This window comes from Pseudopodoces humilis, chromosome 6 (assembly GCF_049639895.1).
Source record: "Pseudopodoces humilis isolate 2021_Gansu_Grassland_sample_001 chromosome 6, ASM4963989v1, whole genome shotgun sequence".
Lineage (NCBI taxonomy): Eukaryota > Metazoa > Chordata > Aves > Passeriformes > Paridae > Pseudopodoces > Pseudopodoces humilis.
Window position 1 is genome coordinate 43842008 of NC_142205.1, and position 26504 is coordinate 43868511.

At 38.5% G+C, this 26504-nt stretch overlaps 1 protein-coding gene across 1 annotated transcript in view; it reads left to right on the forward strand.

Moving 5' to 3' along the window:
* Positions 1–26504, forward strand: part of TNKS (tankyrase) — a 128977-nt gene that overhangs the window by 61914 nt on the left and 40559 nt on the right. The window contains exons 4-7 of the mRNA XM_005517545.3: positions 3934–3970; positions 4827–4902; positions 23341–23435; positions 26377–26443. Of these exons, the coding sequence (XP_005517602.2) occupies positions 3934–3970; positions 4827–4902; positions 23341–23435; positions 26377–26443 (275 nt within the window). The remainder of the gene's footprint in view (positions 1–3933; positions 3971–4826; positions 4903–23340; positions 23436–26376; positions 26444–26504) is intronic.

Below are 26504 nucleotides of genomic sequence, written 5' to 3' on the forward strand. Positions count from 1 at the left end.
TAATTGTGATTCCATGTGATGTACAATTTTGTATGGAAAAACCTCTTTAGTTTTTCAGTTTGGTTGAGAAAATGTTAATCCATTTTGTTCCTATTAAATGTTGCCATTGGATAATAATGGCTTGATTTAATTTGTGTGGCATTATTTTTTAGGAAATTGTCTTTGCTGTGGAAAGCTGATGTGATATGGTAAATCAAAACCTGCTTTGTCCAGCTTGACATTTTAGGTCTGGCTGGTTTCTGTATTAGCTGATGTATATGGAGGGATAGGAAAGGAATTCACTCACCTTGGTTTTGACTGTAGATGCATTGAAAAAGCAGCTGTTAATTTATGCCATGCAGTCAGATAGGTTTTTCAGCTTTCAGTATTCAGTTGAAATTCCAAGACTTTTATGAGTGAGTGAAGGAGGGTTGTCTGTAAAGATAGAATCATTATGTTATTTTTTCCCAGCTTCTAGATACTGATCTGTTCAACTGCCAGGTGCAAGCAGCCAATGATACCTGATAGTTAATAAGCATTTGCTGTTAATCAGCTACTGCAGAATGCAGCTAGGGCCAGACAGCAGTGGCATTGTAGCGGCAGCTGATCAGAAGTCTTGGAGGTAACTGGTTTTTTCCTGGGAGGGGAACAGAAATAGAGCTAGTTAGTTGCCTGATGCTAGCTGTGATCTGAGACACTGATTATCTGTGGTTAACTGTGGTGACTTACTAGTTCCAGTATAAATGGAGCAGCAGTGATCTGGAGCTGGGATCAAGTAGAGAACTTTATTTAAAGAATGCTGAGCAAGCTGTAGACAGTGAACTTCTTGATCAGATGCAGTGAATGCCATGGAGTGGTTTCTGCTTACCTACCAGCTTTTGTCTGATGAGATAGGAACAGGGACGCTGCTTTGCTATGCTGTTCTCTGCTCCCCATTTCACACCTTGGCTTTGCCTTAAGAAATTCCCAGTCCAGCTGTCTCTGAGCTACCTGATACCCTGCAGATGCCCTTTTACAAAACTATAAATTCTAATCTGCCCAAAGGAGCTCTTTAAGAGATGTTAGCTTCGTTAAAGTCAGTTTGATATTCTTTGAACAGAAGTATTATGTGAGGTTGATGGTCTGTATTCCTGTACTTCTTAGAACTTGAAATTCATCTCTGTCCATGCATGCATGGTTTGTTTTCAAATGCTTGCAAATGAATATTTTATTAGGTAGCTGTGGCCAATTGCTGCAGTATGGCCTTTGATAAGCTGCGTAGCCAAGCGGTGTTAGCTGTGTTGGCAGAGCCCTCTGGTGGGAGCACAGCCTGTGCCAGGAGTAGTTGGTCCTGCGGCCAGCGCCACCCGCTTCTCCCAAATGCCATCAGCCAGACCCCTCTCTGCTCTGTGGTATCCCACCAGCTGGCTGCTCGAGTGGCCAAGGGGTTCCTCTTCATCCCACAGAGCCTGTGGAGCCGACTTGACCTTTTTTTAAAATATTTTTAGCAAACCTGGTGGTGTACTGTAAGTACTTAATATGATCTTAGGTTTTGATTTGCAAAACACAGTGGCTCTTTAAGAGTAAAAAAGTTAGCCAATTACAAGATAATATTTTCCTAATCGTGATCAGTGTGGGAGAGCCATGATGAATTTCAAGAATTGCATGTATGAATTCCTGCCCTGTCTGTAAATACCTTTTTTTAAAAAGTACTGCATAGTAAAACTAACTGATCTAATTAGACATTTAGGGGGACATTTCTAAATCAAGAGCCATAGCTTTCCTTTTCAATTGGATAGTAACGCTTCTGCTAATCAAAGTATTAGAGAAAACAGCTTTTGTGTGATAAAATACCAACTTAGTGGGGATGAAGAAAAATGTTATTACACTTCTCTAACCTAGTACATTCAAAAGGCTGGTTAGGACTACTAGATGCATTGCCAAACCAGAAAGTGCAAAGAGATATTTTAATCTGGTTAGGTCTCTAAAGTGTTGATATAATACAGGCCAATAACTCTACTGCAGGAAATCCAGCTGTTTGAGATTGTTGCACAAACAATGCAGCAGTAATAAAGAGTCATTTTTTCTTCCTCACATGCTGGCCAGAGCTTTTCACTTACCATTGATTTGAAACATTCACAACTGTGCCCAGCATTTTATCTTCATTAAAATAAAAAAAGAGGAACATGTACCATGGCTTAGAAAAGGCTGTTGCCTGTGGTGGATGTGCCCCCCTTCTGATGAAGCTGGAGAGTGGTGGCAAGTCAAAGGCAGTCATATTTCTGTGTCATTTGATTTGTCTTATGATAGAGCTTTCCTTAACATAGATGTACATTCTTTCAAAAGCTAGATTAACCTTCCTGGCCTGTATTTGAAAAATACACTTTCACCTTTGCTTTGAACTTACCTGCTCCATTCCTGGGGTTCAGCAAGACAGAACAGCTCTGTTAGGAGACCCATCATGTGAGTGGCATGATGGAACTCCTTGCTGTAGGTTATTGAGTATTCCCCAAGATGAATATAATTCAGAAAGCAATTAAATACCAGTATGATGAGATGTAGATATTGCTTTTGAAAATTCCTAGTCTGCATCCAAGGAAATGGGCAGGAAGTGCATGGCTGTGTGTACTCACCCTCCTTATTACCCTTGTGTGAAGGCAGGATGCTGAAATAAAAGGGATTCCTTAAGGAGAGGGCTGGTTTTGTTGTTTGTGGTTCCTGTCAACCTCTGCTGTTAGATGGAGGAGCTGTGGTGGGGGGAGGACCAAACTCTATGTGATGGATGGGGACTCCAACCCTCCTTCACCCTACAGCTGTTCTTTAAGGGATGTTTTCAGATAAACCTTCCATCTTACCTGCCGTCCAATCTGGCATTTTCCTTGGTCCAGTATCTTTCTTTACCTGTAATGAGAGTTTCACTGGAGGCTTATTACAATTACACATAGGAGGCAGCACAAAAGGGGTTCTTTCCTTCTTTCATGACTGCTGCTTCTTCCTATTTTTCTTATAGCATTGTGGTTAGAGGCTTTAATTCTCTGGCAGATGGTATACAGTATGTTTTTCAAACCCTCTACCTTTTGGTCTAGGATACACTCTGTTCTGTGACTGCATAAAGCTGCTAAAAAGCTATTTTTCCAATTTCTGAATTGAAATTCCATTCCATTTGTATTGCACAATGTCATCGTGATTCAGCTTTGTAGAATACTGTCTTACTTCCATAGGTTATCTTGTTCTATGCTCTTTTAAAAATACTAACATGCAATTTTAATCCTGTGCTGCAGCAACCCTTGTGAGTTGTCTATTTTAACTCAGGACTTCAGATGTAATTGTTGCTTTAACATTACTTGTGGTTATCTCTAATCTCAGAGTCTCGTAGCAAAATCTGTTGCAGAGTTCATCCTCTTTTGTCTGTGCTTTTTATTTCAAATGTGTATTTTGTTGGGAAGTGGCTGATGATATAATACCTGGATTTTTTTTTTTTTTAATAATCCCTGCTTTTCTAAAGAACTTAGTGAAGTGTAATATTACCATTCAAATAGGCAGGTGAGAGCCTTGGAGATCAGTAATTTGTACCTTTTCAAAAGCCGCACTGCCTTGCTTTGTCTTGGAATTTATTATGCTTCCCAAGTATAATGTGACATACTGAATAGGGCAGGGGGTGGGGACATTGTCTTCAGCTGACATGCTGTTATCAGCGGGACTGTGTTTCTGGACACAAGATTTCGCAGTCATTGGTTGTCCGAAGAAAGCCTTTCCATCTGAGGATTGGACAAGAAGATGCGTCAATTTGCTGCCCGTCTCCAAGGTACTGGTGATGCTGCCTCCACAAGCTGGCTAACGTCACAGCTCCATCACCCAGCGGGGTGTGGGCTTTTTTCTCCTCTTCTCTGTTTTAATTCTGTATTTGCTTCCTACTGCATTTCTTAATCTGTCTCCTGCCAAATGCTAACAGCATGATATTTTGCAATCATTTAGGTGAATACAAGAAGGACGAACTCCTGGAAGCTGCTAGGTGAGTGCTGCTTAGAATATAAAACATATTTGGGGGTGGAAGCAGGCGAGGAAAAGGGGTTTTTAAAATAGTACTGTTTTGTCATTGCCTTTCCACGAAATGCTGCAAGCAAACCACTTAATTAGCATAAATCTCTTCAGACTTTAGTCTGGTACAAATGTAAAAGCCTGTTTATGTAATTGAAATCCCCCAGTATGGTGGTTATAAGGTTAATATTGAGTTTTTGCTTTAAGCTGCTTAAATCGTCTTTATTGTTTTGTGACTGTTCTTTTTAGGGGCAATTTAAATATTGGAATCTTTATTTTCTCTGGGTTTTTACTGCTACCGTAGGATGTATTTTGAAAATAGGTTTTATCAGAACAGAGCATAAGGAAGCCTATACAAAAGGTGTAAAGTTCAATTGTATATTGCAAAGGTGCTTTTCATCTTCAGACTGCACAAGACCATTTTTTATAGACCGTTAACCCTTCTAAAAAAATTTCTGGGTATTGGTATATAGTTGTTTCTAATGTTATGGGCCATATGCTATGAAAATATGTTAAATTCAGAACATTTATTTTGACAAATGGCTTTCAGAGGATCTGTAAAATTAGAAAAAGGAAATACGAGGTTAAGGAGAGAAATTGAGGTGTTTTTGTATGATCTTTTGCAACACATTTAACTGCAAATGTAGTATTCTTTTCTGTATTTACCATTGGTTTCTAAATGTTCAGAAGATTCTTTAACCATCCAGCATTCTCCCTGTCACAGTACAAATTTCAGTATACTATACTTCACAAAATACTTGCTAGGGAGATGGATATCAAAGAGCTCTGCCCTTTTTCCACCCTTTCCATAATCTTCTCCTCATTTACAGGAGTGGTAATGAAGAAAAGCTGATGGCTTTATTGACTCCTCTAAATGTGAACTGCCATGCAAGTGATGGGCGTAAGGTAAACTAATACCTGCTTTATATTTTAATTATTTAAGAAAGGCCAATTTATGCATACTGGTAAGCACAGATGTATAAACCAAAAGAATGTATGTGTGTGTGTGTGTGTGGGGTGGTAACCTGTGATGCCTTTTCACCATAAAATTAAATGCTGTTATGCTTGACACTGGCAATTGTGACAGATAAAGTCGGCAGATGTGGGTTTTGTGTGCGTCTTTTAAATGTTGAACCCTGGTTGAAATGTAAAAGAAACTTCAAGACCTTTTGTAAGGAAAACAAAATGCACTGTTGCAGATGGATAAAATAACTAAGGGAAAAAAGTTATTAGTTGTATTTGAACACTGTCTGGGTAAGGTGCTTGGTATTCAGCTTAGCTTCTAATACACTGCCACGTAGACTGGCACTGTATTGCTATGTTTAACACCTTCTGCATTTTCTTAAATTTGACATTATTGTTTTGACTTTTTCTGGCAGAGATGTTTGAATGAGTTAAATTAAGAATTAGGCTGAAACTGGAGGAGGGAAGAACATACGGAGTGAGAAGTAGATCCTATGATTTTTGATGTTTTAGACTTCGAGATGATAGTCTGTCTAGACTGTTGATTTACAAATGTTGGGATTTTTTTTTGTTTGATTTCTTAGTTGGTTTGTTTGGTATTTTTTAACTGTGTACCAGAATGTTTTTAATATGCATCTGTTAAAGTCTTTCACCTGTAACAGTACATCTCATTTTTGGAGAGAAAAGCATGGGAGTGTTTTCTGTTTTTTTAAAAATTTTTGGTGGAGTGTGTTGGAGCACAGTGTAAACCTATATAGCTCTGCCCATCCTGGACCTGTTGTGGAACAGCCCAGTTCCACTGAAATCAGTAAAGATAGGCCAGTTTACACTTACTTTTGATTAAAAGGTATGTTGTTACTGAATATAAAAAATATAGCTCTATTGTACAAAAATTCCTACTTTCTATGCACATTTTAAAATGTTTCTCAGTTGCAATGTCTACCATACATATTATGTGACAGAAAACCCAGCCAGTTTTTTGCTTATTTACATTTATCACTGATTGAAAGTTGATGTATCTTCCAGGTTTTGAAAGCAATTGATTTTATGAACAGAGGACAGGCAGTTGAACAATTAAATTTATTTAATTTAGCAGTGTTGGAACTGGTGAAACTCTCCCCACATTTTAAGATTAAACACATTGCCCTATTTTCTTGAATTTCCTTTACATTTTTAAAACTTTGCTGTTCAAGTAAAAGTGTATTTAGGTATTAATAGTGTCCTGTGTTGTAATTAAACGGGGTGGTGTACAGCAGTGCATTACTGGATAATTGAGCCCCCATCACTGTTGATCTAAGGCCAAATGCAGAGTTATGATTTCTGTCAGCAGGGCAAGGAGTAAGCCCTTGCAGATGTTTTTTTGAATGTTAATCACTTCAAAGTAAAAATAATAATAATAATAATAAAAAAAAATACAAAGCTTTTAAAATTCATACTGAGATAGCAGAAAGTATTTAGGTATTATTGCAGCCTCTGAATTAGTTAGAAAATTTATCCCCAAAGCTTGGAAAGCATATTGCAGTTAAAGCTCCTGTGTGTGAACACTTGAAAATCATGTTTGGTTGGTTGGTTGTTGGTAAGTGCTCTGGTTTTTGAAACTCCTTTTAAGATTCCTTGCCGTGGATATTAATTAGCTTTTTAAAAATTATGTCTACCAGATATATTTTTTTCTACCACAACATATGTACAGGCTGTGGAAGGTTTACTAATGCTTTGTAGTAAGCATGCTGTATAACTGTTAAATATTTAACTTGTAAAGCAAAGCTTTCAGGTCCTGTACTAATGCAAGATCACTTGGGGTTTGATAATTTTAAGCTGTGCTGCAAATTAAGTGAAAATGGAAGTCTCCACTGGTGTAGCTGCCTCTAGTTCATCTGTGGTTTACCTACAGATTTACACTAGATGAGAATTTGTCCTTTTTCAAAGTAGTTTTTTGCATTGCTTGATGCTTCTAGTAATCATTTTTTTCAGATCTTCTGAGCATTCAACCCTCACAAACTTAGGACAGTGTAAGGCCACAGTTTTAATGCAGTTCTCAGGACCAGGAATGCAGACTCTGCAGATTGGCCCGAGATTCTCAGCATCATGCTTACTCTGCAGTACAGCTGTACCTACAAACTCTTTCTTCAATCTTTGCGTTCCTTGATTTTCTGAGATGTCCAGCTCTTGTTTAGTGATAAGGGAGCACTTAGCTGTGTGGGTGAAGAAACTGAGTTCCAGTACTAAATGGGTAATTATATTTTCTTTATTAGGAGATGGTATTTTTTTTCCCATACTTTGGGGTGCAACTGTATGCAGCTTACTTTTTTTTCTCCTGGGGATTTTTCTGTGTCCCATGCATACTAACATCTGGGATTCTGGATTTCTCAAACACCACATGTGAAGTGGTTTATAGAATGGGTAAAAGGGGTGGAAAACTCGGACAGTATCTTGCTGTTTTGAAACCAGCTAAGGCTGGAAATAAAAAAGATTTATTGCATCATGGGTGCTGCTTGTAGCCTTTTTGAAAAAATATTGACAGCCAGAGTCTGATTCCTACTGGACAGGATTCCATGATTCTAAAACAGTTACATCTGGTGCTGATAACCATTGCTCCATCTCCATTATTTAGGATAGAGATCAAGACAAATAGGAATGGAAACTGAACTTCCTTCTTCACCTCCAAAGTCACAGTTTAGGTAGGCTGTGGTCACTGTAGAAATGTTCACATTACTGAAGCTTTTGAGCTGTTGTCTGAAGAGGGAGTACATTCTGTGTGGCTACTCTTGCCATTATCTTCTGGAGGGAAGAATGAAGGAGTATGCAAAACAAAGAGCGATTTTATACATCATCTAAAGCATTCCAGCACACCAAGGATCATGATAGTCCTTTTGGGTTTTGGTGACCAAAGAAAATCAGCAGTAGTATCTCAGAAACTGTGATTTCATTGAGCTAGGTAATGATTGTGCAAGTACTGGCTTATGTGCCTGTTGAATGTATATGAGGGCACAAATAATGAACTGTATAGTGCAGAGCTATATGGTACTGTGAAAGCAAATGAGTATTACACAAGGGTAAATTTCACAAGACCTGTTTTTTAAAAACTATCTTATTTGTTTATTTTTTAGAAAGCAATGCTTGAGCTGAAATATAATAGGAATTTTTCATGGCAATTAGTCTTGCTTTGATTTTTTTTTTTAACAAAAGACTGAAAATTTGCACAATTTGTTAGGATGTGTTGTTGTGTGTAAGGAACATTTACATGTTGCATCACTTCTGTTCACATTGCTTCATAAAGTATTTGCTGTGTCAGAGCATAACTTAGACACAATGCACAGCACCTGCGTATTGCTGTGGGCCTGAAATTTCCCTGCATCCTGCCTGTGTGTTCTGCAGGTCTTCTTGGTCTATGCCTTATCTATGGAAGTAATGACTTCTAGAAGACAAGCCTATGGTGTTGGTGTTAGCAGGTGGTACTGAATTTCACACTGTTAAGAAGCCAAGGCATCTATTTGTGTGCCTTTCTATGTAAAGGTATGTGGGCTTTAGAGCCCCTGTTATTTTCCCTCAAATATTTTCGTCTGGGGTTGGTTGTCTTTTTCAAGACTTTGTTATGAGTGAATTGTCAAAAAATGTTTTTGACTATTTTAAATCAGCAGGTTCCTCTCCACTGCTGGAAATTAAAGCTGTATTACTTTGTCATGGGATCTGGATTTCTGACTTGTTACTACAGTCACTGCTTACCTAAATCAGTGGCAAGAGACAGGTTTAAAATCATACATATAATGGCTGCAGATTGAGTAGAAGCTGTTAGTCCACTCATTTCCTTCAGAAAGCTGCTGTGAACACTTGAAAGCTGTTTAAGGAAGAAATTGATGTTGCCTCCATTTTAAAAATGCAGAAATATCTGAGCTGATAAGAAAACATTGGTTTCAGCAATTCAGATAAGAACTCTATTCTACAAGATTGTTCCCACATGACTAATCATAGCTTTCCAAAGTGATCTGCATCCAGCTGACATGGTAGCTATTAGCAGTAGGAGGTTGGATTTTTATTTTGAAGTTGGATTCTTGGTTGTACATAATATCCTGCTCCTGTACTGCATTAAACACACTCAGATCATGCAGGCACTGAAATACTCAGGTGTTGGTTGAGTAAAACCTCATGCAAGGAAATCCAACTCCTGTGGTTAGGAGTTACCCAAAAAGCAGTTTGGTGGTCTTCTCAAGGTGCATCTCTTGAAGTAGAACAAATATCTAATAATTTGAGCTCTTACGAGCATAGAAAAGTGATTATCTGAAAAATAAGATGCTTGCTTTGTACTTTGAAGTAAAGTTTCTGTTGCAGCTGCGTTTTGTATTTACATTTTGTATCAACCATATGAAAAACAAAGAACACAGTGGCATTACCTATGACAGTGTTGTCTCAGGTTTCAATTTGAGGCAGGAATTGCTACCAGAAGGCAGCACAGAATGCAATTCCTCCACAGCTTTCTTTTTTTCCTTTCTTGGAAGCTAGAAATGTTATTTCTGCAACAGGTGAATCAGGGATGCTATTAAAAATGCACCTCGTTTTTCCTTGCTTGAGACCATCCAGTACTGTGGAAAATGTAATGATCCCATGGGGAAAAAAACACAGACAATTAATTAAAATGCTGTTTTTATCATGCATGTGGTCCTACCTCACTTATTTGCACTGTTGTCTTCTGACTTGCAGTGTCCCTTCCTTTGTTTATTCCCAGTTTTCAGTCCTTAAGAGCTCTGAGTACCTGTCTTTAGTATTTTGCTTCTGCAGTGCCTTTGTTGTTACACCTTTCCAAACCAGCTGTAGACAGCCCTGGATCCAAAACACCAGTAAGAGGCCTTTTCATTACACTGTGTGAGTCATAGGAGACATACTTGCCTCTTGGGTTTGACTGAGGCTGTTGCTTCAGCCTGTTCTTTCCTGCCATAGGGATGTTGGTTTTTCTCGTGCGTGGCATCATTCCGGTTCATTGGCACAGGGCTCAGATGTAAGAAATCCAAGTCTGAGAAGGTCTGCAATGCAGTGCTGAGTAGCAGTATCCTTGGTCTGAGGTAACCACTGCAAAAGATCTTGAGAACAAAGTGCCCCCCAGCTTTTGCTATAGGACATCCCTGATACCGAGTAGCACTCTGTTGGATGAAATTGCAGATTCTTTCTCTTGCTTCCTCTGCTTCTTTCTCTTTATTTGAGAGATCAGACTGTAATCAAAGGGCTGGGAAAGAGAAATTAAATTCTAACAAGTTCAGGTGAGTTATGTCTCTCCTTACCAGGGAGTCTCCAATTTGCTGCTGGTAAGTGAATTTGCCTACCCCTGTTCCAGAACTCTGGTTGTTTGCAGCCATTTTCAAGAAAAATCCTGCAATTGGAAGGAAAACTGGTCTGCATTCCAATTTCTGAATCTGTATGGAACAATCAATCCACATTTTCACAAACTTTTCCTTTTCAGTTACTAAGCCTACAGACTTGGGAAGAGGTGCAAATTCCCTTATAATATTCTTGGCTGTAGGAGCTGGGGGTTGAAGAAAAATGCCACGTACTGCAAGATGTGAGCATGTGTGCTAGTGAAACTGTAAACCTTCACAATTGTGTGCATTTTCTTGTGCTGTGGAATAAAAATTAAAACTAATACCACATAAATCCATAGGTCTGTTTGTTCTGTGAATCTACATCATAGAGATTATATTCAGATGGGTGTGGAATATATTTGGAGTAAACTATTTCACATACAATAAAAAAAAGTCGTTTGAGTACTGGGAAAATCTGCTTTTCTACAGACAAAAGCTGTTTATTTGAGCAAAAGACTTGTGAACAGATAGCCAGTGTAAGGCCTTGACATGCCCAAGGGTATATCTGAATGTCAGTGTGGACTTCACACGTTTGGAGTTTTTTGTCACATATAATACCTTACCTAGTTTCACAATTTGCATTTCACCTTTCTCAAAGTCTTATGAACTCTTCTGCTGGTATACGTTGTGTGGCTTGTAAATACAATCTCTATTCTTAAGGCTTATCTACAGCAAAAAATAACTAGTGCAAAGGAGAGGAGCAATGGAATCATGCAGAAAAACCGTTAACTGTGTATTATTCTTGGTTCAGAATGAGTGCCTTCTCCTTCATTAATCTAATAAAATTAAAATATTAAAAATTGTTTAATGAAATGTCATTTTGTTTCAGAAAAAAGACAGCTCCACAAATCCAAAACAGTTATTTCAGAATAACTGGATAGACAAGTCCTTGCTCACTTGCTGCTTACTAGCATACATAAATGTCAGTCTGGTTTTGATGAAGTGGTATAGGCTCAATTTGTGGGTGGGGAATGTGCAGGTTCTACATTTGTGGTCCTGCAAAGATTTGCCAGAAGTTTCCTGATGTGTGATTACAGCAGTGTGGAAATGCAGTGATCAAAATAAGTGATAACCATGTAGGATGTAAGTTGATGTTGGCTAGTGTAAAGCTGGCTCTGGCTGATGGCTTCTAGACACTGCAGTATTTGTTGGCACTGATCTTGTACATGTTTCATGAAATAGGTGTGTATCAAGGTTATATCTAGGAGTGTGAGCCGGTAGATTGAGAAATAGAATCACAGAATGTCCTGGCTTGGATGGGACCTTAAAGATCACCTAGTTCTAGCCTCCCTGCCATGGGCAGGGACACCTTTCATTAGACCAGGTCAGATATTTGAATCAAATATCTAAATCAAATCCTGCATGCAAAATTGAAGGTCTTTTCTGGATTTAGTTAATGGCATACTGTAAAAAAAGGAAAAAAAAAAAGTAACATTTCCAATGTTACAAGAAGATTACAAAGCAAATGTCATAAGGTTTGTGTTGTGCCTTGGGCAGAAGTACCCATTGCCATATATGTACAGCATTCAAAAATGGTCACAACTGTGTTTTGTCTTAAAACACCATTTTGTTAGTTATAAAAAAATAGTTCCCAGGCTTCATGCATGTTAGAAAAAGTGACAAGTTATGCACTTTCTTAATCTGTGATCCTATCTTACTTCATCTGCCAAGCATGGTCAAAGTGGGTAACCCCTCTGCAGACTTTGTATGGTATAGATGACTTGGCTTAATTTCTATCCCTGCTGTCACTTAAAGCCTTTTATATCCAAAGATGATACCTTTTGAATAAAATGTAAGACTGATCTACTTGCCTCTAAATTTCTGTTACGAGATTTTAATATTTTCCCTAAAATACTTTAGTGAGTATACCTTCACCTATTATTTGAAGTGTACTCTGTCACGTCCAGAAATATAAATTGTGTACCAAAGGACTAGAAAGAAATTGTTTACTCAATACAAATCTCTTTGTATTGTTCTCTAAAATTCAGGAAATCTCATTTGTTAGATCTTAATTAATGTGCTCTTTAGGAAGCCTCAAATGTGTTGGAGGCATGGGGAGTTTTTATACCTGAACTTGTTTTCCCCTTGATGATTAGCTTCACACAGGAGATGACTTCCTGCATTAGGCCATTATCCATCTCTTGTCAGGAGAAAACAAGTCAAACTGGCAGATTTGGGCAGAGCTGCCATGTAATATTTTATGCACATTAACTAAAAGCTGTGTTCTGGTTTTGGCTCTAACAACTCACAGAACATCCAGAAGCTGAATACTGATAATATTTCTTCTCCTGTGCTCTCAAGAGTAGAGCCCTTTCCTTCACAGAGCTTGCTGAGATTATATTTTGAAATGCAGCAGCTCAAACCAGGAACTGAGTCCATTTGACTTCTCTGTATGGTTGACTATAATGAATACTGCAGGTGATATTTCCATACTTGGTGTTGCTTTCCTCTCTAAACCCCTGCATGTGAGCGTAAGAAGTACTGACAAGTAAACTGATCTGCTTTCGTGTTGCTTTTTGCTTTTGGGTGCGGTATTATGTGCACTTTGTGGCCTCCCTCTGTTGAGACATCTATCATTTAGTTGTGTACTGTTTCCCATCTCTGCATCCAGTTTGCAACCACCTGAGGACCTAACATCATCTTCCTAATAAACCATTGGTGAGGATTTAGTTAAAAAACCCATTGTGTACCCCCACTGTAACCTGTATCACTTGGCTTGCCCTTATGCACGTGCTTGTTGACTGCTTCAGAAAACCCAAGTTTTAAATGTGGAACTTCCCAAGCAGATTATGTTTCTGTAGGTGTTCAATAATTCTAGCTATTAAATTGTATTTTTGCTTGTACAGACATCAAGATTACAGGCCTGTATGTAGTTCCCCAAAATGTGCATTAATGATTGGTTTGTAACTTCCTTGTCTTCACATACCAAAATAATCTTAAGAGAAGGTCGTGTACAACTAGTAATTCACCTGTTTCATTCTCCTGTGCTCTCTAGAGTGGATCCAGTTTGGTCTTGGCAATTTGTTGATATGTATTTTGGTTGTGGGGATGACTACCTCTTTCTTAATTTTGTTTCAGACAGATCCTTTGCCAAGCTTCTCCATGCTCCCAAATATGTACATGGTCACTGGCCAGAATACTGGAATAAGACTTACTGTTTCTTCTAAGATGAATACCATACAAAAAATTCCTTTAGTTTTTCACAGTCCCTTATTGCCTGTAAGACCTCCATTTCTTGCCCAAGCATCACCTTGCCCCACTGAACTGGCTGGTGTGTTTCGTGCTCCTAGTGGGTTGCAAGAAGTTACGTCTGGTTTGAATTAATTTCACCAGTCAAACTGTTTTTGCCTGTCTACTTGTATTTTCACCTCTAAACTACTAGAGTTTGTGATCCTTGTGTTTTTCTCAAGGTTGTAGATTCAGCTTTTTGAATGTTCTCTTAATTCTAGTAAACTCTTTTAGCTTGCTGTTGGTCATACTGGCTTCTTTTATCATATCAATCCCATCCCAATAGCAGGTATGCATTAGCAAAGTGACCCCAGTATGATCTTCATTAGTAGTTTTATACTATCTGTGTAATTTTCTTACCAATTCTAGGTTATTTTAAAAAACTTGCCATTTTTTTCATAGCTCCACTATGGTGGAGTTGGTGCCTCATGTTGGATTATTTTAGCAAGCATTTCCCCTGTAGATAAATTGAATCTGAGTGTGTTGTAGCTGCTGTTACAGACGACTTCTACTGAAAGGTTTTGCTTCAGGTGTCACTTGGTCCCATCCTAGTAGTTGCATTTACCCTTGTGGCCTTCCTGGCCACTTTCTCTGTAGAAGAGTCACTGATAGCATCCAAACATTTCACCTCTTAGGTCACCCAAAGCCCTTGTGTTTTCTGCCTTTGCTGCCTCTTTGATTTCTCCCAGCACATCAGTTATCACTTGCTCATACAACCCCTTTACTGATTTGAGAGGTTATATGGATTATTTAGAATGATCAGTTTAGTTCTAAATGAAAAGAACTGCAAATACTTATGTGCAAGGAGAGATGTATTTACATAACCATTTCTGAAAGTATTGTTTAAGTTGACTGAGCAGGCAGTAGATAAAGGATAAAAGGGGAGGAAAATGCCAAAATAAGCCATTGTAATTGATGATGGATTTGTCATTGATGAACAAGAAAATTGAGGTGATTTGATTAGTCTTTTCCAAGTAATACTATATGCGACTACTTAATAAAAGAAGCTTATTTCTTACAGATTAAATTCTTTAGAATATTCATATTCTAATAACCATAACTTTTCAATTGGAATTATAAGACAAATTCTCTGTCATTTTCCCTGTATTTTGCAAGACTGGTCTTCAAAAGAATGGTGAAGGCTATTTGATTTGATTATAAAGTAATTTAATTCTAAAATTTGCAAATTATCACTGTAATGCACAAAAATAGTATTTTGTGTATTTAACTTTATTAATTATTTTGTATTTAATGTTATAATTAAATATCAAAATATAAGGTATAAATATTTCATATTTAGCACTGGAGCTGAAATGCTGTCCATATGCAAGCATTGCATAACAGTTTATTCTGACCCCAGTTTCAATAAAATGAGTGAAGTGCTGATTTGAAGCCATGTTAGCAGAGAGAATGGTCAAATTTATTTATTTATTTAATTAGTTCATTCCTTCTTAATAATCTGAAAATATTATAAACTGAAGCCTAGAAAGTTTCTAGTTGGAAGGGGAAGGTGGGGAAGCAAAGTAAATACATAAAGATTAATAGAAGTAGTAAAAATAATAAGATAGATAAAAAGGAAGAGGGAAAAAAAAAGATTGTTAGTTGATGATAGTAGGAAAGACATCGATGTCCATAGAGACTGGGGAACGAGAGGCTGGAGAGCAGCGCTGCAGAAAGGCACCTGGGGGTCCTGGTCGATGGCAGATGAATGTGAGTCATTGTGCCCCAGCAGCCAGGAGGGCCAACCCTGTCCTGGGGGCATCAGCCAGGGAAGGGAGGGGATTGTCCCGCTCTGCTCTGCACTGGGGCAGCCTCTCCTCCAGTGTTGGGGGTAGTGCCACAATGTAAAAAACACTCTCAGGCACCTGGTGTGACTCTTGGGGTATCTTGTGCAGGGCCAGGAGTTGGACTCAGTGATCCTGATGGACCCCTGCAACTCAGTGTATTCTGTGGCTCTATTAAGATTTTGATAAAAAGCGGTAAAAGAAGAGAGTGTAAGCAAAAAAACCCAGCGGTTTTGGTTCTCTGGTAATTTGGTGTGCATCTTCAGATTGCCAAAAATGGCTATGCTGGACACAATGATACTTTAAGTAGTTTCTGTGTAATGTTCTACCATATCTTTCAAGTCAGCATAGATTTCCTTTCAGTGTTAAATAACATCAGCCACATTCCCTTAGGAGAAGAGAGTGGATCTTAACTGTAATTTTTTCTTTATGTAGCTCAGCAAGCCACTATTCCCTCAGCTGTCAGCATCTATCACCAAAGAAACAGCATATACTCCGCTGCTTCTCTGATAATCCATCTCAAAGTTCCTCTCCCTGTGTCATTGAGTGCTGCCAGAGACGTATTCTGTGTTTCTGAATCTGGGAAAACTACAAATGCTATGTTGTGGTGAAAACCCCAGAATTTCTTTTTCATATTGCAGTTCCATCCCCAGCTACACCTTCATCCTATGCATGTAGAAATGGAAGAGATTCTTGTATAGATCAGTTTTCTGAGAATACTATGGTTTTGTGAGGAGTGTTACTCAGTTTTTCTGACACATCCTCTGTGGGTCTGTTTTGCCAAATGGTGTTTGAGATACATATACAGAAGAGTTCCAGGGAAGAGAGGAGGTGTTGCATTTTAATTCTTGTTTAGCAAGAGGTCAAAGATTCCTAGTGTCCCATTTATGGCATCTGCTGTTTGTGAAACCCTTCAGAAATCAATGGTGTTCTATTTAAAGATTTAAGTGTCTCTCCCACCCCTTTACCTTTTTCCCCTTAGTCTATGTATGTAGGTTTGTCTCTGAAAGTAATGACAACCCCCTGCAGCGCTACAGGCTGAGGACAGAGTGGCTGGACAGCAGCAAGGCAGAAAAGAACCTGGGAGTGTTGGTTGAGAGCAGCTGAACATGAGCCAGCAGAGTACCTGGGTGGCCAAGAAGGCCAATGGCATCCTGGCCTGGGTCAGGAATAGTGTGGCCAGCAGGAGCAGGGAGGTCATTCTTCCCCTGTATTTGGTACTGGTAAGGCCACACCTCAAGTGCTATGTCCAGTTCTGGGCCCCTCAATTCAGGAGGAATGTTAAGGTGCTGGAGCATGTCCAAAGAAGGGCAGCAAGGCTGTTGAAGGATCTGGAGCACAAATCCTGTGAGGAATCGCGGAGGGAGCTGGAGTTGTTTAGCCTGGAGAAAAGGATGCTCAGAAGAGACCTTATCACTGTAGGGATATTGCCTGAAGGGAGGATATGCCAAAGTGAGGATCTGTCTCTTCTCCCAGGCAGCCAGCAAAAGGACAAGAGGACAAAGCCTTAAGCTACACCTGGGGAGGTTTAGGTTGGACATTAGAAAGAATTTATTCACAGAAGGAGTGATTGGTCACTGGAATGGGCTGCCCAGAGGGCTGGTGGAGTCACCATCCCTAGAGGTGTTTAAGAGGAAACTGGATGTGGCCCTCATTGGCATGGTCTGGTTGACAAGGTGGTGTTCAGTCATAGGTTGGACTTGATCTCAAAGGTCTTTTTAAACCTAGTTGATTCTGTGATTTCCTGCTCCACCTTCATTTAACCTTGCAATGGAGACACTCCAGCTATTTCATTGTCTACCCCTGTGCAACATCACGTTCGTCATCCTGTTGTTCCTTCCCTACACGAGGCATTGTAGGTGATGGAAAAAGCTTTTCTCTCATAAATCTCCTGCCCCCTTATTTATCAGCACTTAGCCCAAGTTGCAGTACAACAGAGTCACTATGTTAATGTATGGAACTGATGCCAACCCTTGTCATGAGGTCTTAGAGGTTCAGACATACAGTCAGAAAATTACGTTGTTTCTCAAAGGTCAGATCTACTAGAGAGGCATTCAGTAGTTACAGACAGTACAGCCCCCTTAGAAGGAATAGATTTGAATACTCCCTGGATATGAGGAGCTGGTCTGCCCACCCAAGTAAACCTCTTCCAAATGAGGCATTACTCTGTCACTGTATTTTCAGTATTTTAATCTTCTCTTTCTGTGTTTTTTAACTCTTTTCCTCAAGTTTATGAACATTCTTGCCTATTGATGCTCTGCCCTAGCATTGCTGTGTCTGTGAAATCTAGCTGGTTTTGTCTTTGCTGGTTTACAGCTCAAAACAGTTGGTTCCTCACCACCACCACCCCCCACCTGCCAAGAGATCATCTCATATACCAGACCTCTAAATTCAGATATTCTGTGACTTGAAAATTCTGAATTGTTGAGCTATTCAGTTCATTTCCCGTCACTGGCTGTTAGAAAGCAGTATGGGAAATCTGTGACATGATGTTTTTCAGAATTTTACTATACTAAGCCTGTCCAGTTCAATAGTCTAATTAATTATTATTGGCTGTGTTCTGAAGACGAAGCAGTTAAGTTACCACTAGAAACAGTGGAGTGAGAAATGTCTTCCTTAAGCATTTTATAATTCTTGTCTTTAGGAATTTTGTTTCTTTGTAGGAGTATTTGCTTGTTTCTTGTTTATTATGGTTTTTTTACGTAAGAAAAATAGTTTAAGCTCTTCATCCCTGTGCTTATCTGTAGTTGCAGCTAGCTCATCTACAGTCAGCAGTCTGACATTACTTGTTTTCCTGAAGCAGCATCTATAAGTTTGTCCCTAAAGTATAATTGTCAGCCATGAATTAAATAACTCAATATTGCTATAAAATGACCAACATAGCCACATGGTTAAAGTGACAAGTCATGTGGTTGGTGAACAAAAGCACAGCCCCTTTCCTGCTCATTAAAAGCATAATTCTTCAGCCAGGGCTAGGGAACTTTATTTCTGTAGTACCAAATGTGTAAGAGCATTATAACAGGAATATAAAATAATTATTTTGAGTTATTTGAAATATGTGTTTATAGAAGGAAATATTTTGGATGTAAGTCCAGTCTTGGCATGATACAAATAAATGTTAATGAACTATTTTCCAAGAAAGCTTCCAAATTCATTTAAAATGAAGGTGTAAGATGGGTGCACTGTTTAAAATTAGAATGCAAGTTGGTATCTGAGCAGCAAAGGAAAAGCCTGATCATTTTCACAGTGGAAAAGTTTAGGAATGTGTCTGCCAGATTGTGGTGGTATTGCAACTTTTTTTCGTACCCCATTAATCAGTATGATAAAGTGGTGACAGGAGGTACTCCGCTTGCATCCGGAATGTCTTCCTGATGTAGCCTCATGATTGATGTGGTTCATTTTAGAGATGCCTGCAAGAGAGCAGCATCAAGCACAGACTACTGTGATTGGAAAGAAAGATTCTGTCATAAATTCTAGCACAGTAAAGAGGAAGTTGTTTGCTTTACCAGGAGTCAGGACATCTTTCAAAACAGTTTTATGCAAAGCTATGAAACAAAAGTGTCTTCTGCGATTAGAAACCCCTATGCTCTTCCCTTAATTCGGAGGAGGTGAAACACTTCTCTGAAGGGAGTTAGTATGACAAACTACAAGAGTTTTAAGATATTTTTATTGCTGTTTTCTAAGGGCAGTGTGATCTGAATAAAGTAAAGGTTTTTTTTTAACTATGTTTGTTAAATGGGAGTTTGCTGCATACCTGCAATTTCCAAATCTTCTGAATCTGAAGATAATTACAGATATGATATAAAAAGTCACAAATATTAAAGTCTGTAAAAACATTTTAAAATACCTCCTCATTTTTTTTTTCTTGCTGTATGTCGTCTGTCAGCAGGGTGTTGTAGAAGAGATAACAATAAGCATACAAGTATCATTAGGTATTTTTTGGCAAGCTTTACTTGTTTCCCCATCTGTGTAAGTGCCACCCTTACTCGTGCATATCCCTGTGGGGACCTTTTGAGCATGAATGTAGCCACATGTCAAGGGCAGAGCTGGCTGTCAGAATCAGAGTGTTGCCTCTTTATTATGAGAATGCCCTTCCTGTAGACAATTAAATGAATTTATAATAATTCTAAATCACTGTATAGGGATGTAAATAAAATGTATGATGAGACATTATTTATGTAATAAGATTGTTGATTTTAATAGCCTTTGGGATGGCAAGTTGAGAAAGAGAAACACATAGATTAAGATTTTTATCAGATAGCATTATATAAAGATTTTGGCAGTAGGAAACAAGAACAGGAGATATTAGTTTTTAAACAGTTCCTGCAGCTGTTATTAATCATGCAGATAATGCATAATATAAGATGGTTACATAAGATCCCTCTGTTTAAAGTTGCCCTTAAAATGTGTAATTTGAATCTGAGATGAAACTTTCATCTGAGGCAGTGGCAGCATTACCGTCTGAGGAGCTGCTGAAGACTCTTTAGCAAAATAGGAAGGGAAACGGATGGTGCTTGGAGCTAACACTCCCACATTGCCTGTGGACAGTTTGTTGAAACAAATTTTCAGATTTTAGCAGAAGCTGCTCAGAGCCTGCAGCGCTGGAGATCCCTCAGGGCCCCTTTTGTTTGATGCAGGTGAACAAGGGATGGCAAGTCCAAGGCAGCTGACCTTGAGCAGGGGTCATCAAATCAGCTGTTGGTAATGAAGCAGTGCAAAAATACCTAAGGCTTGCTGAGAACAGTATCAAATTTAACAAATGCATTTCTTGTATTCCCAGGCAACACATTATCAAAAAGACTGCAGGCAAAAACACCTACCTTACTATAAATAGCAGGTATATAGGTTGACAGCAATTGCCATCTTGTGTACAGTGATGTTCCTTAAAGTGTTCAGTACTTGCCTTGGCTCATGTACAGCTGCCATAAAACTTTAAAATAATATGAGCATCCTGCATGATAGTCTACTTAATAAAAATGGAGTTACATTCTCTGTAATTAGACTAGCACGTAAGACAGTGTGATTGGCCTGGTAACTGTGAATGTGAGTCTTGGAAGGTAAATGCCCTCTAAGGATTTTTGTTAGTAAGTCTTGCCAAGTTTTGCAAGATATGGGAGGAGGGGTTAATTGATTCATATTTTTTATTAAATCTGCTTTTTTAATATTAAATAATTAATTTGATATGCCTTTCAGGTGCAGTAGACATTGCTGTGAATGGTATTTAGTTTTTACTTCCCTGATGCTATACAAATAAGCATGTTAATTTTAAGAATCACTCTCTACTGCCATTGTTCACTTCTTTTTTTCTTTTTTTTTTTTTTGGGCTCATAATGTCATCTAATGAGTATGTGTAGCACAATATTGTCTTACCTAGATTCTGTAATTATCATACAAAGTTGTAACTCCAGATTAGTATTTTTACCTATTAAATCTACAACATTAATGAATACTCTTTCTCACAAGAAAGGAAAAGAAGTTTTTAAAAATCATGGAGATAGAATCTTCCTGCTTTCTCCTTCCTGAAGCATATGTAAGCACAGCATTTAGAAGAGCCATTTAGCCAAGCTAATAAGCAACTGGGAATGCTGGCTTGTGGATACAGGGGGAGCATCACTGCAGGTTGTCTGCTCCTGCACTTGTATGTGTGTAACTTGTCCTTGCCCACCAGTTAAGTGGTCTCCGGCCCTCTAACTCCCTGCCTCTCCAGCACTGGGTGTTTGCATTTGCAGAGTTGAAGCATGCTGCCTGGTGGAGATCTCAGCCCCATCTCCAGGGATGGGCACAGGGAGCATCAGTTGACCCCTCCTTGGAGAGGTGGCCCGGCACACAGCTTCACTGAAGCTGCTGTGGAGCCACAGGGCAAGAACACCAAACGTCAGGTGCCTGGCTGCAGATACATAATTCCTGGTGTGTTGGGCAAGACAAGATACTCTGTATTTCAATTTGGGGTGTCTGCATGCCCTTGCTTGAGAGGAGAAGGATGTAGCTCACAGTTCTGAAAGACAGGAATGTAAGTTGTATGAAGATTTGGGTTAATGCTGATTTGCTTCATTTATGCCATTTTTTGTGCAGCTATAAGCCTGAAAATTTTTGGGTTTCATCTCTAATGAAGTTATTTAGCAAATGCAGGTCTACTAACCCTAGAAATACAAAGCGCGCAGTCCCAGCCTGAGTCATAATAGTTTTTCTTTCAATTTTAAGGAGTGAGCAAGTCTCTGGGGTTATGTGTCTTTATTGAGAACATCTCTGTTAATAATGTTTCCTGTGAGGAAAGCATCATTTTGGAAGTGTGCCATCATTGTTTTAGAAGTGGCATGCAGACAAGAATGGATGTAGTTTAATTAGTAGTGAGGTTAAAGGATCCTGCAGTGTTTCAGACATTTAATGCTTGGCTCCAGTTTCTCTGGAGTCTAGACCTTTGAATAGACAGACCTTTCTGTAGTCCATTTCACCTTAATTTTAGGTTTTCTGAGTTACTAATTCAATTGATAAAACTGGATTTAGTAGCCAAATCAAGGCAACTGTCAGAATAAACAGTATTGAAGTATTCTGCTAATGTCAGTAGCAGCATCATCCTTATCCACATCACATTTTCATTAGTGTTTATGATATGCAGGAGACACTTATTTTATAATAAGGCAGATATAAAAAAAATATATTGCCTTCTAGATCAGTCTAAGTTGTTAATTCAGTAGTAGAAGCCTTAAACAGTAATAGAGCCTAATAATTTGTGTGGTCAAACAACTAAAAGGTTGGACATGTTTGCTGTTACTGGTATTTTGTATCTCGGAAACACTCTGGGGATCATGATGCTAGGAATGTTAGAGGTCCTTATCTTGAGTACAGATAATTCTAAAGACAGTTCTCCTGGAAACTTCCATAACTGCTTCCCTAAATTTACTGAGTTTCCCAGGTGTTTTTCTAAGGGATACCCTATGCTGTCATTTCTGATGGTACAACCTGTGTCCTCAATATGCTACACAGGGCACTTGGTAGTTGTTAAAGCAGTTAATCTCTCTTAAGCAAAGTAGCAAAGTGTTGAGACTTTAGTAAAATATAATGCAGACTGCTCCCAAGTTATGGACGTATTAAATATGTGTTCCTGGAAATCCATACTGTTTGTGGATATGTAGTACTTGCTGCTGTTCATCACAGATGAGACCGTTTGTCTTAATTTTTTTGTTTTTTAACCTCTTTATAATAGTGAAATGTGACATTTCCCCTTGTAATACTGTATAACAATGTTTTAATGCTGAAACTAAATCTATACTTGGCATAATACAGTGAGATATGTAAGTTTTCCCATGTTTCAAGCTGCTTTATGTGCGGGGTTTTACTGTAAGAAAATTGTATCATTTGGCTGCATGCCACAAGATAAATTGCAACAAAGATCCCTTTAAAATCCTCAGCTTCTCAGCCTTGGGAGGGAGGAAACAGCATCATCCATTTCTGTAAGAAAGCAGTCCCCCCAGGCTGAGACAGCACATAAAATTTGTTTCATAATAAAAAGCTTTTAAAAATAAACTTCAAGGGGAATTACTGTTGTCAACTCAAAAGCTTTCAGTTAAAATTCATATGAGTTAGCCATGGAGAAAGGTGTTATTACTCTGTTCTTATGCAGCAAGGTGCATTACTGCTGAAGACCTGTATTTTGCAGGAAACTGCAATCTGCATATGGTTTGCTCTTTGTTTTACCACAGCACAGAACATATATAGATGTTTTTTTGGTGCTGAGATGATGATAATGATTTTTAAAATCAGCTTTAAATTAAGAGGCTTTTACTGCCTTAGGGGTGCCTGTATTCCTACCCACCTTAAGGCTTATTCTTTTGGTTTGACAACCAAAAAAGGAGGGGAGGGGCTTGCATGTGCTGTGTATTTGTTAATTCAGCTAACCACAGATGGGTACTTTAACTTATCTTGGCGCAATGTATAAGAAAAACTAAGAGTATTTCAATGGCAGGGAGTACAGGACTTCAGATTGATGTGGCTCCCATTCTTCATCTTCTTTTGTTTTGCAGTCCACTCCTTTACACCTAGCAGCTGGCTACAACAGAGTTCGGATAGTCCAGCTTCTGCTTCAGCATGGTGCAGATGTACATGCAAAGGACAAAGGGTATGTAAAATTAATTGATATATTGCCTTTTTGCAGCAGTGGTTTTGTATTAGTCAGGATAAAGAATTATTTCTTTGGTTTGTGTTGCAGCATAATCTCAAATAGTGTCTAATATTTGCTTCCAAAATCTGAGTGTCCTTCAGATTAGTTGTGATTGCACTTAAGTTTTAAGTATTTTTCACACCTTTAAAATTTTTCCCAAACTTTGATCTTTACTTCTATTCACAGACTGCCCTTTGAAATTACAGACTAGAGCATTATTTTTGGAAAGGTAGTGGGGAGAAGATACAAGGGCTTAGTGAAATATGTACATTGAAAAACTTATCTATGGTCTGTTATCCTGTTTCACATATATGGATGTAATTCCAAGTAATATCAATAATCCTTATATGCTCACAACTAGTGGTCCTCATTAATCTATCTTCATTGAAGCTGACAGCAAAAATCAAGATACAGTAGAGGCTAAATTATTCTATTCTTGCATTAAGGGCAGTAGTTATGTAAGATATCAGCAAAGTGCACAGCAGTAAGAAATCTGAAATGATAACATTTCTGTGCGTTGTTCTCAGCCATATATTTCTGATCTCTAAGATGATGATTTTCATGATGGTTGGATTGAAATGCTTAGTCCTAATATTGTAGAAATTGGGCCCCTAGTTAAAGGCATACATTTTGTATTCAGAATCCATAGAAATAAGATGTGTGTGTGCTGTCTCCAGCAGCAAACTCAAGGCACTTCTTAATTTTCATTTTCTGCTGAGTCCAGCCTAGTGTTAGATTTAAATTTTCTTAGTTTCTTCCTTTCTTTCCTTTCTCTCCAACTTAAACTCTTAAAGTTTGACTAAGTGTAGCAACTCTTTCGTTTGTCCAGTTACCCCAATGGCTTTTTTAGCAGTGTTGTTGCTAAATGCATAATGATGTATTATGCAAGTCAAAAAATAAAAATACACCCAAAAAACCCCACAAAAAAACCAAAACTCACCACAACCCCCCCACCAAAATAGAAACCACAATAAAACACCTTCCCCCTTGGCCCCCCCAAAAAACCCACAAAAAATAAGCCACAAAAGTCCTACAGTAAAGCTCCATATAATACCTAATTAGGTAGATCCAGCATTATTTAAGCAAGTTGAAGGTATTTTGCACCTTTTCAAAATTTCAGCATCAGTTGGTAGAAAATTCCAGTGTAGATGCTGTAATGAGTTTTGAACAATTTGCTTGCAATGTGTGAAAGGGAGTTAAGTTGAACTTGGGGCTGGAGCAGGAGGGGAAGGAAAGCAAACAAAGAAAGGACAGCCTTTCAATACTTACTCTGTACTGAACTTTAAAGCAACCCAAACATATTTAGAAACATCAAGCTCCCACTTTTTTTTTAGTGGCATCACACATTTGGAATCAGTGTGGTGTTTTGTTTTACCTTGCTGTTTCTTATTTATACATAATTTATAAGTAAATAGGCTATAAATAACTGTCACATTTCATTTAAGGAGCTAAATTAGGCTACATTGATTTTATAGAGCTCCTTGTTTCTCTTCAATGGAGCCAGTTCAGAGAAAGTGCTTAGGAATTGTTCTGTATTTTCAAAATGGTCACCACTTCTAGTTACTCCCAAGGAGAAGTCCAGCCAAGGAAGCAGCTCTTTCTCCACTGGTCTCTCCTTTCCTTTGCACCTGCTTCTCTCCTTTCCCTTACAGCTGCTGTGCTGGAAGAGGGAATGGGAGGGGGTGCTGACAAGTGGCCAGGTGTATTGCTGCAGCAGTTGTCTTTGCTGACAGGCCTTGAAGCCCCTTCAGTTCTCTGACGTGACCATCATTTTGGAAGGGGGCAGGTTTTCTAAGTGCTCTGTGGAATGGATAGTCTCTCTCTGTCTCACACATGCATCCATAAGTTGTAATTAAGAAAAGTAATGATGGAAAAAACAGTCTGAAAATTTTCCCCAGAACAAATTTTCATCTCCTGTGACAAATGTGTTGCTGCTTCTGAGAGCATCCACCTTAAAATTAAGTTTATTTAATTGCTGTCTGCTACTTGCTGTCCTAATTCTCTCTGAGTTGGTTTTGCAGTCCTGGGAATTACCCCCTGTATTTTTCATAGGTATTGTGGGGTTAATTATGGTCTTCATGTATTATGTGTACTGATCTGTTGAGCCATAACTAGCCTGTCATGCTTGGCTTGAATTAAACTCATTTTGTCCTCAGCTGTAATTGCCCATCTCGCATCTCCTTTTCAATGCATGACTTCTATTACATCTTGTGCTTGTGACTAAATCCCTGTTATTTACTTTGCTAGTGTCATTTTTAAGTATGGCCTGCAGTAATATAGCTCTACGAAAATTACAGGGACTCTCTTAGAAGTATCTTGAACAGTTAAATAGGTTGTACTGTAAAAAATGGAGGAAAATCAGGTCATTCTACAGTCTAGAGCAGCAATTTGAGTCTGCTTTCTATGGATATTTGTACATCTTCATAAAATACCCAGGAGTTAAGTTAGTGTTATCTGGGGAGTTTTGCCTTTCGCATAGCATTTTAAACAGGAGTTCCTATTTAGGCAGAAGCAGAACACTGTTGAGGAAATTCAATGTGGAATGGGACTTTTCTCCCTCCCTAGCAGCTTCAAGAAAGATCACGTCAAAGCCACTTAATGCTAGTCTTAATGGTAGATTAAACATCTGTGGCCTGTTAAGGCAAAAAAAGCCTGCAACAAAAAATCCTTCCAAAAACCAAGCAACAAAACCCCAAGTTTTAATGCCACTCTTAAGTAATGTGTTGTTTGGGGAAGTCAGATTTTCCCCTTAGTTTGTAAGTCCTAATTTTTAAATACATAACTATTTGAATATTTTAGCTTTAACTTGATTTTTTTCCTCTCAGTAGGGAGGAAATTGTTCCTCCTTTAAAAATGCCACTTTAAAAATATTTGTCATTTACTTTCTTCTTCCATGCAGTGGTCTTGTGCCTCTTCATAATGCATGTTCTTATGGACACTATGAGGTTACAGAGCTGCTGCTTAAGGTAAGTACAAGGATGGAAAGTAATTACTCTTGATTTAGATGTGTTAGATGAGATAAGAACT